This window comes from Macaca fascicularis, chromosome 19, assembly GCF_037993035.2.
Source record: "Macaca fascicularis isolate 582-1 chromosome 19, T2T-MFA8v1.1".
NCBI classification, from domain to species: Eukaryota; Metazoa; Chordata; class Mammalia; order Primates; family Cercopithecidae; genus Macaca; species Macaca fascicularis.
This window is the reverse complement of record NC_088393.1, coordinates 56978241-56992917: the sequence shown is the minus strand read 5'-3', so window position 1 is coordinate 56992917 and position 14677 is coordinate 56978241. Positions and strand designations below refer to the sequence as shown.

General features: G+C 51.4%; 1 protein-coding gene across 7 annotated transcripts in view; it reads right to left on the bottom strand.

Moving 5' to 3' along the window:
• Positions 1 to 14547, bottom strand: part of RUVBL2 (RuvB like AAA ATPase 2) — a 31929-nt gene extending 17382 nt beyond the window's left edge. For all 7 annotated transcript variants that reach the window (XR_012427821.1, XR_012427823.1, XR_012427820.1 and 4 more), the window contains exons 1-6: positions 14502 to 14547; positions 8847 to 8901; positions 4834 to 4889; positions 3432 to 3573; positions 715 to 844; positions 494 to 560 (exon numbers count right to left, since the gene is read on the bottom strand). Coding sequence is in view for 3 of the 7 variants with exons in the window: in XM_074024129.1 (XP_073880230.1) it covers positions 494 to 560; positions 715 to 844; positions 3432 to 3573; positions 4834 to 4889; positions 8847 to 8901; positions 14502 to 14513 (462 nt within the window). In the remaining 4 variants the exon portion in view is untranslated. The remainder of the gene's footprint in view (positions 1 to 493; positions 561 to 714; positions 845 to 3431; positions 3574 to 4833; positions 4890 to 8846; positions 8902 to 14501) is intronic.
• Between the last annotated feature and the right edge of the window lie 130 nt (positions 14548 to 14677).

Sequence of the window (14677 nt, the reverse complement as noted above, 5' to 3'; positions counted from 1 at the left end):
GGCATGGTGGCGGGCACCTGTAGTCCGTCCAGCTACTTGGGAGGCTGAGGCGGGAGAGTGGCATGAACCCAGGAGGCAGAGCTTGCAGTGAGCCGAGATCACGCCACTGCACTCCAGCCTGGGCAACGAGATGCTGTCTCAAAATAAATAAATAATAAAGTCTATTATAAACAACATAGGCCCAAAGTCCTGCAAAATTGCCAAAGGTCACACTTTGACATTCCTATTTTATACCCAAATAAAAGCTGTTTTTGTTGATCACAAAATCAGAAAACACAGCTATGCAAAAAGGAGAAAACAGAAATTGAAAAAAAAAAAAGAAAAGAAAAAGGCCAGGTACGGTGGCTCACGCCTGTAATCCCAGCACTTTGGGCTCTAGTCTGCAGCTAGAACATTCCATAGGATTCTGACCTCCGTGCACACCTGACACCTACTGTCTTCAGCCCTGGCGCTGGAGGTGGCCTCAGCAGGGTACGGACTCACACAGACTCACCGTTCCTGTTGCCGGTCGATCAATCTGGATCTCCACCACCTCCCCTTCGATGATCTCCGTCTCCTCCCTAGCCAGAGAGCAGATCTGAGGAGACAGCCTGACACCTGCGCCCTCGGGAATCACAACTTTCCCCGAGCTCCGGAACAAAGGACAAGCCGCCCGGGGCGTGGAGTTGCTCCCAGGCTCTGGGGACTGGTACCCGCCTCGGGTCGCCTGCTTACTTGATGCGAACGCCGATGGACCGCCGGAAGGCCTGCGTTAGCGCCTCCGTCTTGCTCATCTCCAGGGAGAAGATTTCACTGCCGGCGATGGCTGTGAATGGTGTGTCAGGACCCAGGGCCTGCGCCATGCCTGGGGAGGAGGCAGTCCGGGTAGGTGAAGCCGCTCTGGCCCTAGGTCCCCGACACCTGCTCTGTGGCAAACTAGCTCTTCTCCCACCCCAGGAAAGAGGGTTCAGTGCCATCCTACATGTAAGGACTGGGCTCTGACCTGAGCAGAGCCCTGGGGAGGGGGAACTGGAGAGAGGGGTTTAGCCAGGAGGCAGACAGTGAACGAGAAGCCAGGGAGGGCAGGTTGCTCTGGCAGGCCTGGCTTAGAATCCCACATTGCCCAGAGTGTACACCCTAGAACCTCACCACACCTCAGTCTCCCAGCCTTTATGAGCTGTTTAGCCTCAGAGCTGGGCGATGGGGAGCAGGGACGAAGGCCAAGGGGCTGCCACAATAGTTACAAGTGATGAAGGCAGATTGCCTGGGTTCTGATCCCAGATCCACCACTTAGTGCAGTCGGCACCGTGTGATCTGGACGGCTCCCCGAGTCTGTTTCCCCCTCGGTCTGATGGGGCTGATAACAGAATAGGTGCTGGCATGGCATGACACCCTGCCTAGGAGCAACTATGGGCAGGCAGGCAGGCAGGCACTGGTGCTCAGCGGTAACATGGTTGCACAGCCTGAAACCGGCACAGGGCAGGGCGCTCGACCGCCTGTGGCCTGGGGTGGCTGGCAGGAAGCAAGGCTGTCTCCAGCAATGGCTCTGAGCGCCAGACCTTTCCCTCCAGCTTCCTGGCCACAAGGTTTGGCCCAATGTGGGGCATGCCCTTACAGACAGGCTGTTGCCACACCCTCCTGCCCAGGGTCAAGGGGCACCTCTTCTTGGTCCCCTTTGCGGATGCACAATGGCCCTCAGCACAGAACTCAGCAAGTATCTGCTGAGGACTGAGTGGACGAGCATGACCCATGCCACCTGGGGATACCAGGGGTCCTCTCTGCCTCCTTCACTAGACTAAGGAGCGTCCCCCTCAGGGCGAGGCCAGCCTCACCCCAGTGCTGCCCAGCACAGGGTTTGGTCTGCAGGAGGCTTTGCCTGGGAGACACAAGAAGAGGAAAGGCGAGGCCAGGCACGGTCACAACATGCCTAAAAAATAAAGTCTACAGGCTCACGCCTGTAATTCCAACACTTTGGGAGGCCGAGGCAGGCAGGGGAAACACCTGAGGTCAGGAGTTCGGGACCAGCCTGGCCAACAGGGTGAAATCCCATTTCTACTAAAAATACAAAAATTAGTTGGGCGTGGTGGCACACATCTGTAATCCCAGCTGCTTGGAAGGCTGAGGCAGGAGGATCACTTGAACCCGGGAGGCAGAGGTTGCAATGAGCGAAGATCACACCACTGCACTCTAGCCTGAGCAACAGAGTGAAACTCTTGTCTCAAAAAAAAAAAAAAAAAAAAGGAAGAGGAAAGGAGAAAGGATGGAGGGAAGGAAGGCACTGTGTGTGCCACATTCTGGGCCTGGACATGCTGTCCCCAGTGTCTGCCCAGGAGCCTCCTGGCCATCCTACTAGGCTTAGCTCAGGTATCCACTTCTTTGGAAGCCTCTACCGACAAATGCCACCACATGCCCCGTTTTCCTACTAAGGTCAGGCGCCTCCTCTGTCACATGCTACCTCCGCTGTAACACATGTCACCTTGGAAGGGATCGTGTCCATGACCACCTCCTCCAGACCAGGAGCTCTTTGAAGTCAGGCCTTGGTCTAACTCATCTATGGGTCCCCAGTGTCCAGTGCAAGGCCTGGCACCCCAACAGGCATTGCTTTATCTTCACTGAAGACCTGGCTGTTACTCAGATTCTCCCTGCCTGGCCCCATCCTCAGCACAGAGGTGGGAGTGAGTGGGAAGAGCATTGGGTTAGGAAAAGCTTCAGTGAGGCAGAGATGCTGAAATAGGGTTTTGAAGGATAAATAGGAGTTCAACAAGGAAGAAGAAGAACAGCTGGGAGTGAAAAAATCATAAATCACTAGTGGACTGCAATAGAGATGCTGGGTGACTCCTCAATACCCACCTTCCCCTTCCTCTTTAGTTCCAGAACCCTCATTTTCTTTCCTATTTTCTTTTTTAAAATTTCTTATTTTTACAACCTGTTGTCCAACAGAAGAATCCTCATTTTCTTAAGGCAAAAATGGTCCAAATTATGAAATTTAAACAAACATCTAATGTCCCAGCCTCCCCAGAAGCAGAGTGTGATCATATGATTAAATTCTAGTCAATGAGATATAAGCAGAACATGGAGGATTTCCAAGATGACTGCTTAAAGGAAGCCAACCGGAGGGGTTCACCCTCATGCTAACTCTTTTCTTCCTGCTGCCTGGATTATGAATGCGAAGGCTGGAGCTCCGGCAGCCCTCTTGGAACACGACGTCCTCTTGACACTGGAACCAAGTGCAGAGGATGATGAGGCAGGAAGACGGAAGACTTCCTGGCACTACTTAATAAGCCCCAAATGGCCTACCTCTAGATTCTTCCACGGCCGAGAACGAATTGTGAGTGTTTAAGCCACTGCCACTTTGGGTCACCTGTTAAATGCAGCTGATCCTGACCCTGACTCACACAGGAGGAGTTATTTACCAAGGACCAGGAGAGTTCCTGCCCTGGGAGGTTTCTTACCCATGGCGATGGCCGTCTTCCCTGTGCCTGGCTGGCCAGCAATGAGGACTGCCCGCCCAGCAATCTTCCCTTCCCGGATCATCTCCAGCACCACTCCAGCTGCCCGCCGTGCCGCCAGCTGACCCACCATGCCCTGCGAAGCCTGTGGGTGGGAGGCAGCACATGAGGTGATTTCCTACGGGGCTACCACTGCATTTCTTTTTGTTTGTTTGTTTTTGTTTTTTGTTTGTTTGAGACGGAATCTCGCTCTGTCGCCCAGGCTGGAGTGCAGTGGCTGGATCTCAGCTCACTGCAAGCTCCGCCACCCAGGTTTACACCATTCTCCTGCCTTAGCCTCCCGAGTAGCTGGGACTACAGGCGCCCACCACCTCGCCCGGCTAGTTTTTTGTATTTTTTAATAGAGAGAGGGTTTCACCATGTTAGCCAGGATGGTCTCGATCTCCTGACCTCGTGATCCACCCGTCTCAGCCTCCCAAAGTGCTGGGATTACAGGCTTGAGCCACCGCGCCTGGCCCTACCACTACATTTCCACCACATCCTGGCTAGTGAGATGGAAGCAGACATTACTAGCGGGACTTCTGGGAAAAGCCAAAAAAGCTTTCTCCACTTTTTTTTTTGGAGACAAGATCTCACTGTGTCACCCAGGCTGAAGTACAGTGGTACGATCACGGCTCACTGTAGCCTTGACTTCTAGGGATCAAGAGATCCTTCCACCTCAGCCTCTTGAGTAGCTGGGACCACAAATGTGCGCCACCATGTCCAGCTAATTTTTAAAATTTTTTGTAGAGACGGGCTCTCACTATGTTACCCAGGCTGGCCTCAAGCTCTTAGGCTCAAGCAATCTTCCCACCTCAGCCTCCCAAAGCATTGGGATTACAAGCATGAGCCATTGCACCCAGCCTAATTTTTTTTTTAAGGTGGCAAAGCAATTGCTACCCAATTCCAATTCTTTTTTTTTTTCTTTTTAGATGTCACCCAGGCTGGAGTGTAGTGGCACAATCTCAGCTCACTGCAACCTCCACCTCCCAGGTTCAAGCAATTCTCCTGCCTCAGCCTCTTGAGTAGCTGGGATTACAGGCATGCACCACCATGTCCGGCTAATTTTTGTGTTTTTTGTAGAGACGGGGTTTCACCATGTTGGCCAGGCTGGTCTTGAACTCTGACCTCAGGTGATCCACCCACCTGGACCTCCCAAAGTGCTGAGATTACAGGCACGAGCCACCACACCCGGCCTAACCAATTCTTTAGTACCAAGAAAATCCACGTGTGGCTGAAGTTTATGGATATGTAGCCAAAGGTCCAGAAGACCGTAACATAGTCCCCACACTCCCCAGGGCCCTGGGTACCCACCACCCAAGACCTTCATGGAGAGGCCCTCACACCCCAGCCTCCTCTGCTCTACCTGCCGAGGCTCCAAAGCATCGTCCAGCCCCAGTCCTCGAATGTGGGAGTGGGCACCTATATGAAGGGAAAGAAAAAGGCTCAGTTACTAGCCAGCTTGCTGCACGTGTGGCCTGACCTCTCAGCCCTGGTTTCCTTCTTTGTCAAAGGGGTGGGTGGGAGTAGGGAGTAGGGGGTTGGGGGAATGAAGGGGCACAGGGGAAGGATATCCCAAATTGGCACCTCCCTAGCAAGATGGCTGAAGGTGGTAAATGCTCAATGAACTGGAGCTGCTCTGAGGATGCATCCTAGTTAAACGAAAGTCACTGAGACCTGATTAAGCACATAATCATACCAAGAACTAACCATAAGGGCTAATGATCACAATTACTTCGTGTTTATGGCTTACACAGCACCCACATGTTCTCAGTTTATTCCATATAACTGCAAAAAAAGAGCCCTGGCCGGCGCTGGGGGTGGTGGCTCACGCCTGTAATCCCAGCACTTTGGGAGGCCAAGGCAGGCAGATCACTGGAGGTCAGGAGTTCAAGACCAGCCTGGCCAACATGGTGAAACTCCGTGTCTCTTAAAAATACAAAAATTAGCCAGGCGTGGTGGCAGATGACTATAATCCCAGCTTCTCAGAAGGCTGAGGCAGGGGAATTGCTTGAACCTGGGAGGCAGAGGTTGCAGTGAGCCGAGATTGTGCCACTGCACTCCAGCCTGGGCGACAGAGCAAGACTTGTTTCAATAAAACAAAATAAAATGAAACAAGAGTCCTGGCTGCTATCACCCTGAAAGCACTTCTGGGTATCAAAATGGCAAGAGTCCCAGGACCTATTGATATGAATGGGGAGGGAGCTCAGAGAGGTTAGGTCCCAAGCCCCAGCCACACAGCCAGCGAGAGGGGAAGATGGGATTCCAATGCTTTACATTAGATGAGGGTTAAGCAAACCTCAGCCTGCAGGTCAGCCACCTGTTTTTGCAAATAAAATTTTACTGGAGCTGGGCGTGGTGGCTCATGCCTATCATTCCAGCACTTTGGGAGGCAGAGGCAAGCAGATCACCTGAGGTCAGGAGTTTGAGACTAGCCTGGTCAACATGGTGAAACTCCATCTCTACTAAAAAATGCAAAAATTAGCCTGGCATGGTGGCATGCACCTGTAGTCTCAGGTACTTGGGAGGCTGAGGCACTAGAGTCGCTTAAACCTGGGAGGTGGAGGTTGTAGTGAGCTGAGATCGCCCCACTGCACTCCAGCCCGGGCAACACAGTGAGACTCCATCTCAAAAACAAAACAAAACAAAACAAAACAAAAAAAAGCCAACCAAAAAATCTTTGTATTGGAACACTGCCATGCCATTTCATTTATATACTGTCTGGGGCTGCCTTCGCACTGCAAGAGGAGAGTTGAGTAGTTTCAACAAGGAAAGATTTACCATCTGACACTTTAAGGAAGATTTGCTGACACCAGTGCTTGACTATGAGCACCCCAAGGGTGGCTCCTGGGTGCAGCTAGTCTCTAGTGGGTCCTCAGCTCCCAGGCAGTGCTTGGCTGTTCTTTTCTTTTTTTATTTTATTTTATTTTATTTTATTTTTTTTTTGAGACGGAGTCTCACGCTGTTGCCCAGGCTGGAGTGCAGTGGCGCGATCTCGGCTCACTGCAAGCTCCGCCTCCCGGGTTCCCGCCATTCTCCTGCCTCAGCCTCCTGAGTAGCTGGGACTACAGGCGCCCGCCACCGCGCCCAGCTAATTTTTTGTATTTTTAGTAGAGACGGGGTTTCACTGTGGTCTCGATCTCCTGACCTTGTGATCCGCCCGCCTCGGCCTCCCAAAGTGCTGGGATTACAGGCTTGAGCCACCGCGCCCGGCCTCTTTTCTTTTTTTTTAATTAAAAAAATTTTTTTTTTTTTTTTTTTTTTGAGACCGAGTCTCTCTCTGTCGCCCAGGCTGGAGTGCAGTGGCCGGATCTCAGCTCACTGCAAGCTCTGCCTCCCGGGTTTACGTCATTCTCCTGCCTCAGCCTCCAGAGTAGCTGGGACTACAGGCGCCCGCCACCTCACCCGGCTAGTTTTTTGTATTTTTTAGTAGAGACGGGGTTTCACCGTGTTAGCCAGGATGGTCTCGATCTCCTGACCTCGCGATCCGCCCGTCTCGGCCTCCCAAAGTGCTGGGATTACAGGCTTGAGCCACTGCGCCCGGCCAATTTTTAAAATTTTTTATTGTTTTTTTCTGAGAGAGGGTCTTACTTTGTCACCCAGGCTGCAGTGCGGTGGTGCAGTCACATCTCACAACAGCCTGAACCTCCTTGGTTCAAGCAGTTCTCGCAAGTAGCTGGGACTCAGGCATGCACCACCACCGTCAGCTAATTTTTTTATTTTATTTTATTTTATTTTTAGAGACAGGGTCACGTGACTATGTGAGTCAGGCTGGTCTTAAACTCCTGATTCAAGCAGTCCTCCTGCCTCCGCCTCTAAAAGTGTTGGGATTACAGGCATGACCCATCGTGCCCGGCCATACTTGGCACTTTTTGTTTGTTTTTGAGATGGAGTCTCACTTTGTCACCTAAGCTGGAGTGCAGTGGCGCGGTATTGGCTCACTGCAACCTCTGCCTCCCAGGTTCAAGCCATCCTCCCTAGTAGCTGGGATTACAGGCATGCACTACCGTACCTGGCTAAGTTTTGTATTTTTAGTAGAGACGGGGTTTCACCATGTTGGCCAGGCTGGTCTCAAACTCCTGACTTCAGGTGATCCATCTGCCTTGGCCTCCCAAAGTGCTGGGATTACAGGTGTGAGCCACCACACTCAGCCTCAGCACTTTTATTTATTTATTTAGAGACAGAGTTTCACTCTTGTCACCCAGGCTGGAATGCAATGGCATGATCTTGGCTCACTGCAACCTCCGCCTCCCAGTTCAAGGGATTCTCCTGCCTCAGCCTCTGAGCAGCTGGGATTACAGGTGCCACCACCACGCCCAGCACATGTTCATAGTTTTAATAGAGACGAGGTTTCACCATGTTGGCTAGGCTGGTCTCAAACTCCTGACCTCAGGTGATCCACTGGTCTCGGCCTCCCAAAGTGCTGGAATTACAGGCGTGAGCCACTGTGCTCAGCACCCTGGCACTTTTAATAGATGAAACAGTGTTGGCGCACAGCCCCGAAGTGTTTTCTGTCAACTACTTTATTGAATCTTACATTAACTGATGAGGTGAATGATCTTGCAGACTAGGAAACTGAGGCACAGAGAGGAACTAGTCCCTGGCCACATGGTGGAAAAGTGGCAGAGCTAAGCTTCAGGAATCCAGCACTGGGCTTCTAAAACCCATGTTCACAGCCAGGAGCCCTTACTGCCTTTCTTGGAGGCCCTGGATGAGTGAGTCTGCTGCATGAATGGGAGGCCCTGGATGAGTGAGTCTGCTGCATGAATGAATGCGGTCTCTCCCCTGCCGGTAAAGCTCTTTGTGAGAGCGCACCCTGCTGGCCTCACTGCGCCTCAACTTCCTGCTCTGTGAGCCGGGGCCAGTGATTCCGCTGTTCTGAAAATTCAGTTCCGTCAGCTAACAGTTGTAATATGCACCTCATGGGGTTACTGCAAGGGTTCCACAGGACGCAAACTCATGCATTCAATGGTTATCTCTTGATCATCTGCTCTGTCAGGTCCTGTGCTAGGGACACAGCTAGGAACGAGACAGACCCGGTGTCTGCCCTCAGGGAACTCACCCCACAGTGTGTACTGGGTATACGAGGCCAAACCCAGTAAAGCACCCAGTAAATATCTATGACCTCCAGGCAAATACCCCCGGGAACCCCACCAGGATAGCCAAGCTAGCAGCCTGGTCCCCACTGCATCATCTGACCCACCTCTGGAACTGAGGCTCCTCCTCCCCCAGTAGACAGAGGGAGTGGGGGAACAGTAGTGGGGGGCAGTTGGTGTGCAGGCCACCTCCCTCTCCATCTTAGGGGTCCTCAATAGGTTTGCTCAATCAGGGCATATGGCAGGCAGGGCTTAGCTCCTATTCCTGACCCAACTCACTCACCGATTCGCTCAATCCTTGTCACATCACGGATCTCCGGGACTTTGGTTGTGGCTGTCTGGGGGTGCAAGAAGATGTGTCAGAGGACTAGTGTGGTCCCAGCTTTCACCAACCGCTCCTCTGTCCCTCCCATGAGATGGTCCTTTCCACTCCTCTCCCTCACAGGTAGGCGACGGGTCAGGCGCCAGTCACCCCCACCCCTCTTGCCTGTTACAGCCTAATGGCTGCTTGGTGGAGCCCCAGGAAGACAAGGACTGTCTGTCTCATCCACAGCTCGGTCCTCAGGGTCCAGCACGTATTTGGTTATTTGGTGAAAGAATTAAGTCCTCCCTGTTTCTTTCTTTCTTTTTTTTTTTTTTTTTTTTTGAGACAAAGTCTCACTCTGTCACCCAGGCTGGAGTGCAGTGGCCCAATCTCGGCTCACTGCAACCTCCGTCTCCTGGGTTCAAGCAGTTCTCTGCCTCAGCCTCCTGAGTAGCTGGGATTACAGGTGCATGTCAACACACCTGGCTAATTTTTGTATTTTTAGTAGAGGTGGGTTTTTGCCATGTTGGCCAGGCTGGTCTCAAACTCCTGGCCTAAAGTGATATGCCAGCCTTGGCTTCCCAGAGGGCTGGGATTACGGGCATGAGCCACTATGCCTGTCCAAGTCCTCCCTATTTCTTTATTTTATTTTATTTTTTGAGATGGAGTCTGCTCTGTCACCCAGGTTGGAGTGCAGTGGCCCAATCTCAGCTCACTGCAACCTCCACCTCCTGGGTTTAAGCGATTCTCCTGCCTCAGCCTCCTGAGTAGCTGGGACTACCGGTGCACACCACCACACCTGGCTAATTTTTCTTGTATTTTTAATAGAGATGGGGTTTCGCCATGTTGGCCAGGCTGGTCTCGAACTCCTGACCTCAAGTGATCTGCCCGCCACGTCCTCCCAAAGTGCTGGGATTACAGGTGTGAACCACCGTGCCCTGACAAGTCCTCCCCATTTCTAATAACTATGAGCTCCATAAGGACAGACACCAATGAGGAGCAGGCATGAAGCTGGACATGGTCTGGCCCCGGCTAATTTCCCAGCATCCCTTGTACCAGGCGGCCCCAGTTCTCAACCACCAGGCCTGGCACATGCTGGCCCGAGTCCAGACTGCTCTCCCTGCTTTCTCACTGAATTAGATCAAGTGCTGCCCCCTAGGGGAGGCCCTTTCTGACCACCACTCCTGCCACGCTAGTTCTAGGACCTCTAGACATTCAGACAGTTGAAAGTCTGAATCTCCCTGTGTGATCTCACATTCCTAAGGGAGATGGATGGATCAGCATTCTCAGCTCCAGTGGACATGTGTCCCATGAAGGGCACAGCCTGTGTCTCTCTTGTTCACCTCGGGACTCAATGTCTGTGGTTTGCATAAGTGATACTCTAAAGTGTTGAGCTCATTCAACAAGAATATACTGAGGCCTCCCATGTTGACAGTTCTCCAAAGAGAGAAGCCAGCTACCACGCCTTCTCACATGGGGGAGGGAGGTGAGTAAACACCACCTGGGACAATTCAGGAGCCCCGCTGGAGGTCCACACAAAACATGGACACGAGTATTCACAGCCGCACTATTCACAACAGCCAAAAGGTAGAAACAACCCACATGTCCATCAGCTGATGAATGGCGAACTAAAACGTGGTCTATTTGTGCAACGGAATATTATTCAGTCATAAAAAGGAATGGAGTTCTTTTTTTTTTTTTTTTTTTGAGACAGAGTCTCACTCTATCACCCAGGCTGGAGTGCAATGGCACAATCTTGGCTCACTACCAACTCCGCTTCCTAGGTTCAAGCGATTCTCCTGCCTCAGCCTCCCGAGTAGCTGGGATTACAGGCGCCTGCCACCACGTCTGGCTAATTTTTTGTTGTTGTTGTATTTTTTAGTAGAGATGGGGTTTCACCATGTTGGCCAGGCTGGTCTTGATCTCCTGACTTCAGGTGATCCACCAGCCTTGGCGCCCCAACATGTTGGGATTACATGTGTGAGCCACCACTCCTGGCCAGGAATGGAGTTCTAATACATGCTACAACGTGGATGAACTTTGAAAATGTTATGCTGACTGAAAGATGCCACACACGAAAGACATGTATTGTATGTGGCTATATGAAGTAGCCACAATAGGCAAAACCATATACAGAGAAAGACTAGTGGCTGCCTAGAACTGAAGACGGGAGGTATGGGAGGATTAGCGGTGACAGGTAAGTAGCATGGCGTTTCTTTTTGGGGTGATGACAATGTTCTAAAATTGACTGTGGAAATGGCTGCACAACTGTGAATATGCTAGAAAACACTGAGCTGTATACTTTAAATGGGTGAATTATGTAGTATGTGAATTCTATCTCAATAAAGCTATTAAGAAAAAAAACAAACAGGCTGGGCATAGTGGTTCCACCTGTAATACCAGCACTTTGGAAGGCTGAGGCAGGCAAATCACTTGAGGTCAGGGGTTCAAGACCAGCCTGGCCAACATGGTGAAACCCTGTCTCTACCAAAAATACAAAAATTAGGCCAGGCGCGGTGGCTCACACCTGTAATCCCAGCACTTTGGGAGGTCAAGGCAGGTGGATCACTTGAGGTCAGGAGTTCGAGACCAGTCTGGGCAATATGGTGAAACCCAGTCTACACTAAAAATACAAAAAATTAGCCAGGCGTGGTAGCGGATGCCTGTAATCCCAGCTATTTGGGAGGCTGAGGCAGGAGAATTGCTTGAACCCAGGAGGCGGAGGTTGTAGTGAGCACAGATCGTACCGCTACACTCCAGACTGGGCAACAGAGCAAGACCCTATCACTAACACACACGTGCACACACACACACAGATACAAAAATTAGCTGGGCATGGTGCACCTGTAGTCCCAGCTACTCAGGAGGCTGAGGCAGGAGGATCATTTGAACCTGGGAGGCAGAGGCTGCAGGGAGCCAAGATCACACCACTGCACTACACCTGCGAGACAGAGTGAGACTCTATCTTGAAAAAAAGCAAAACAAAAAAACAATCCTGGATGCTGGATCTTTGCGTGTCTGTTACATTATTTTCTGACACTTCGGAATAGTTCATAATTTCTTTCTTTCTTTCTTTCTTTTTTTTTTTTTTTTTGAGACGGAGTCTCGCTCTGTCGCCCAGGCTGGAGTGCAGTGGCTGGATCTCAGCTCACTGCAAGCTCCGCCTCCCAGGTTTATGCTATTCTCCTGCCTCAGCCTCCCGAGAAATAGTTCATAATTTCTAATAAGGAAAAGGAAGCCTAAGAAGCCAGTACGCTAACCTAGGCCACCTATCCCCAACTCTCCTTCCTTCCCACAGGTTTGTGTGGGGTTTCTTTTTGTTTTTGTTTTTGTTTTTTTTGAGACAAGATCACATTCTGTCACCCAGGCTGGACTGCTGTGGCCTCCACCTCCCAGGCTCAAGGAATCCTCCCACCTCAGCCTCCCAAGTAGTTAGGACTACAGGTGAGTCCCACCACACTTGGCTAATTTTCTTTTTTCTTTCTTTCTTTTTTTTTTTTTTTTTTGAGACAGAGCCTCACTTTGTCACCCAGGCTGGGTCGACCCAGTGGCACGATCTTGGCTCACTGCAACCTTTGCCTCTCGGGTTCAAGCAATTCTCCTGCCTCAGCCTCCAGAGTAGCTGGGACTACAGGCATGTGCCACCACGCTCGGCTAATTTTTTTTTGTATTTTTAGTAGAGATGGGGTTTCACCATATTGGCCAGGCTGCTCTCGAACTCCCGACCTCATGACCTGCCCGCCTCAGCCTCCCAAAGTGCTAAGATTACAGGTGTGAGCCACCACACCCGGCCTAATTTTCTTATTTTTTTTTTTTTGTAGAGACAGGGTTTCACTATGTTGCCAAGACTTGTCTTAAATTCCTGGGCTCAAGCAATCCTTCTATCTCGGCCTCCCAAAGTGTGGGATTACAGGCGTGAGCCACTGTGCCCAGCCCACAGATCTTTCTCTTCTTCTTCCACTGGAGAGGACATGCAGTTATCTAGCCCAGAGGAAGCCTCCTCCCTCTGGAGCCAATCGTTTAGACTTTCTGGCCATCAATGGTCACAAGCTTTCCCTGTCACTGTGTGAACCTTCCCACCTACTGTCTCCTATAGAAAGCTGGAACCCAGGAACACAGGACATTACCCCCAGACTACAACCAGAAGACTAAGCATCCCCACCCCACAAAAAAGACATGAATCCAGGAATCCCAAATTTAGCTCTGTCAACATAAACAGGCCCCTTACCAAGGACTGTCTCCTACAAAGACTTTCTCTTTCACCGTAAGTCTCTCCAAAACCTTGCTGCCCACTGGCCCCATGAAAACCAAGATCATTTCAAAACTCAGTACCCACCATCCCCTCATACTTCCAATACTTTCTCCACGGAAGTTCTGGTCATAGCCTTCCTCTTCTACTTCCCTATCCACCTCCTCCTCCTCCTTGCCCTGGTGACAGCAACAGACTCAAATCTCACCCTCAGCTACCAGCAACTTTCTCTCCCTCCCTTCTTCCATCTTGACTGGGCTCATCATGGAAACTGAGGCACCTGGAAGCCCAGCCCAGTCCCTAAGTTCAAGTCACATCACCTTTTTCTTTTTTTTGGAGACAGAGTCTCACTTTGTCGCCCAGGCTGGAGTGCAGTGGCACCATCTGGGTTCACTGCAAGCTCCGCCTCCTGGGTTCACGCCATTCTCCTGCCTCAGCCTCCCAAGTAGCTGGGACTACAGGCGTCCGCCACCACGCCTGGCTAATTTTTTGTATTTTTAGCAGACACAGGGTTTCACCGTGTTAGCCAGGATGGTCTCGATCTCCTGACCTAGTGATCCGCCCGCCTGGGCCTCCCAAAGTGCTGGGATTACAGGCTTGAGCCACCGCGCCCGGCCAAAATCACTTCTTTATTCAGGTATTTCTTGAGCAGGTGCCAGGCCGTTTCCTAGCCTCTACTTCATTCATGTGCATTCATTCATTCAAATATTCAAGTGATAATTCATTGAGCATTTACACCGAGACATAGCCCGTGCGAAATACTGGAAATATGAAAATGGCCAAAACGGTCGCATGACAAGATACCGATTTCTGGGTCCCTAATCTTTTAGTCCTCTCCAAGAAGACTCTTGTTCCTCGACAATTTCTTCCCACTAAAGATTCACTAGGTGCCCTCGCGCTCTCAGACACACAGAACAGGTACCCGCCTGTGCTTCCAGCTTGGAACTCAAGTGCCATTAGCACCACTAACAATCCAAGGCTCCCAAATGGCTCGAAGCGCAAGGTCCTACAATATTCCTCATCACACTGGCGCCAAGGACTGCGGAACCGGCCGTTGCGCCAAGAGGATTTTGAAAGTTGGAGTTCCTATAGCATGATGGGGCAGACCTGAGATTCCGGGATCCCAGGCCCTTCTTTATTTCACTCCCTCAGACCCAGGAGCCCTGGTACCCAGCTCCCTCCTTCCCTCAGATCCAGAAAGTCCATCCCCCATGTCCCCTTGTCCCCCAGATCTGGGAGGCTGAGCTTCCTCCTCCTTCAGACCCAGGAGTCTGGACCCCCAGATCCCTCCTCCCTCAGACCCAGGAGTGAGGGCCTCCAGCATCCCCCTCTCTCAAACTCGAGACTGCGAGCTCGCTCCTCACCATCCATGCACCCACGCTTACCACGGTTGCCATGATGCTCACCAACCGCCAGTGTACTAGCGGAAACGGAAACGCGCGAGGAGCGAGATGTTCTGGCTCCTCTAGGCTAGCTGGTTCTCCAAAGATCTCGATGGTTCCTCATAAATATGTAAATCTTGTGGGGGCGTGACGGGACTTTAGGTCCCGCCCCCCGACAG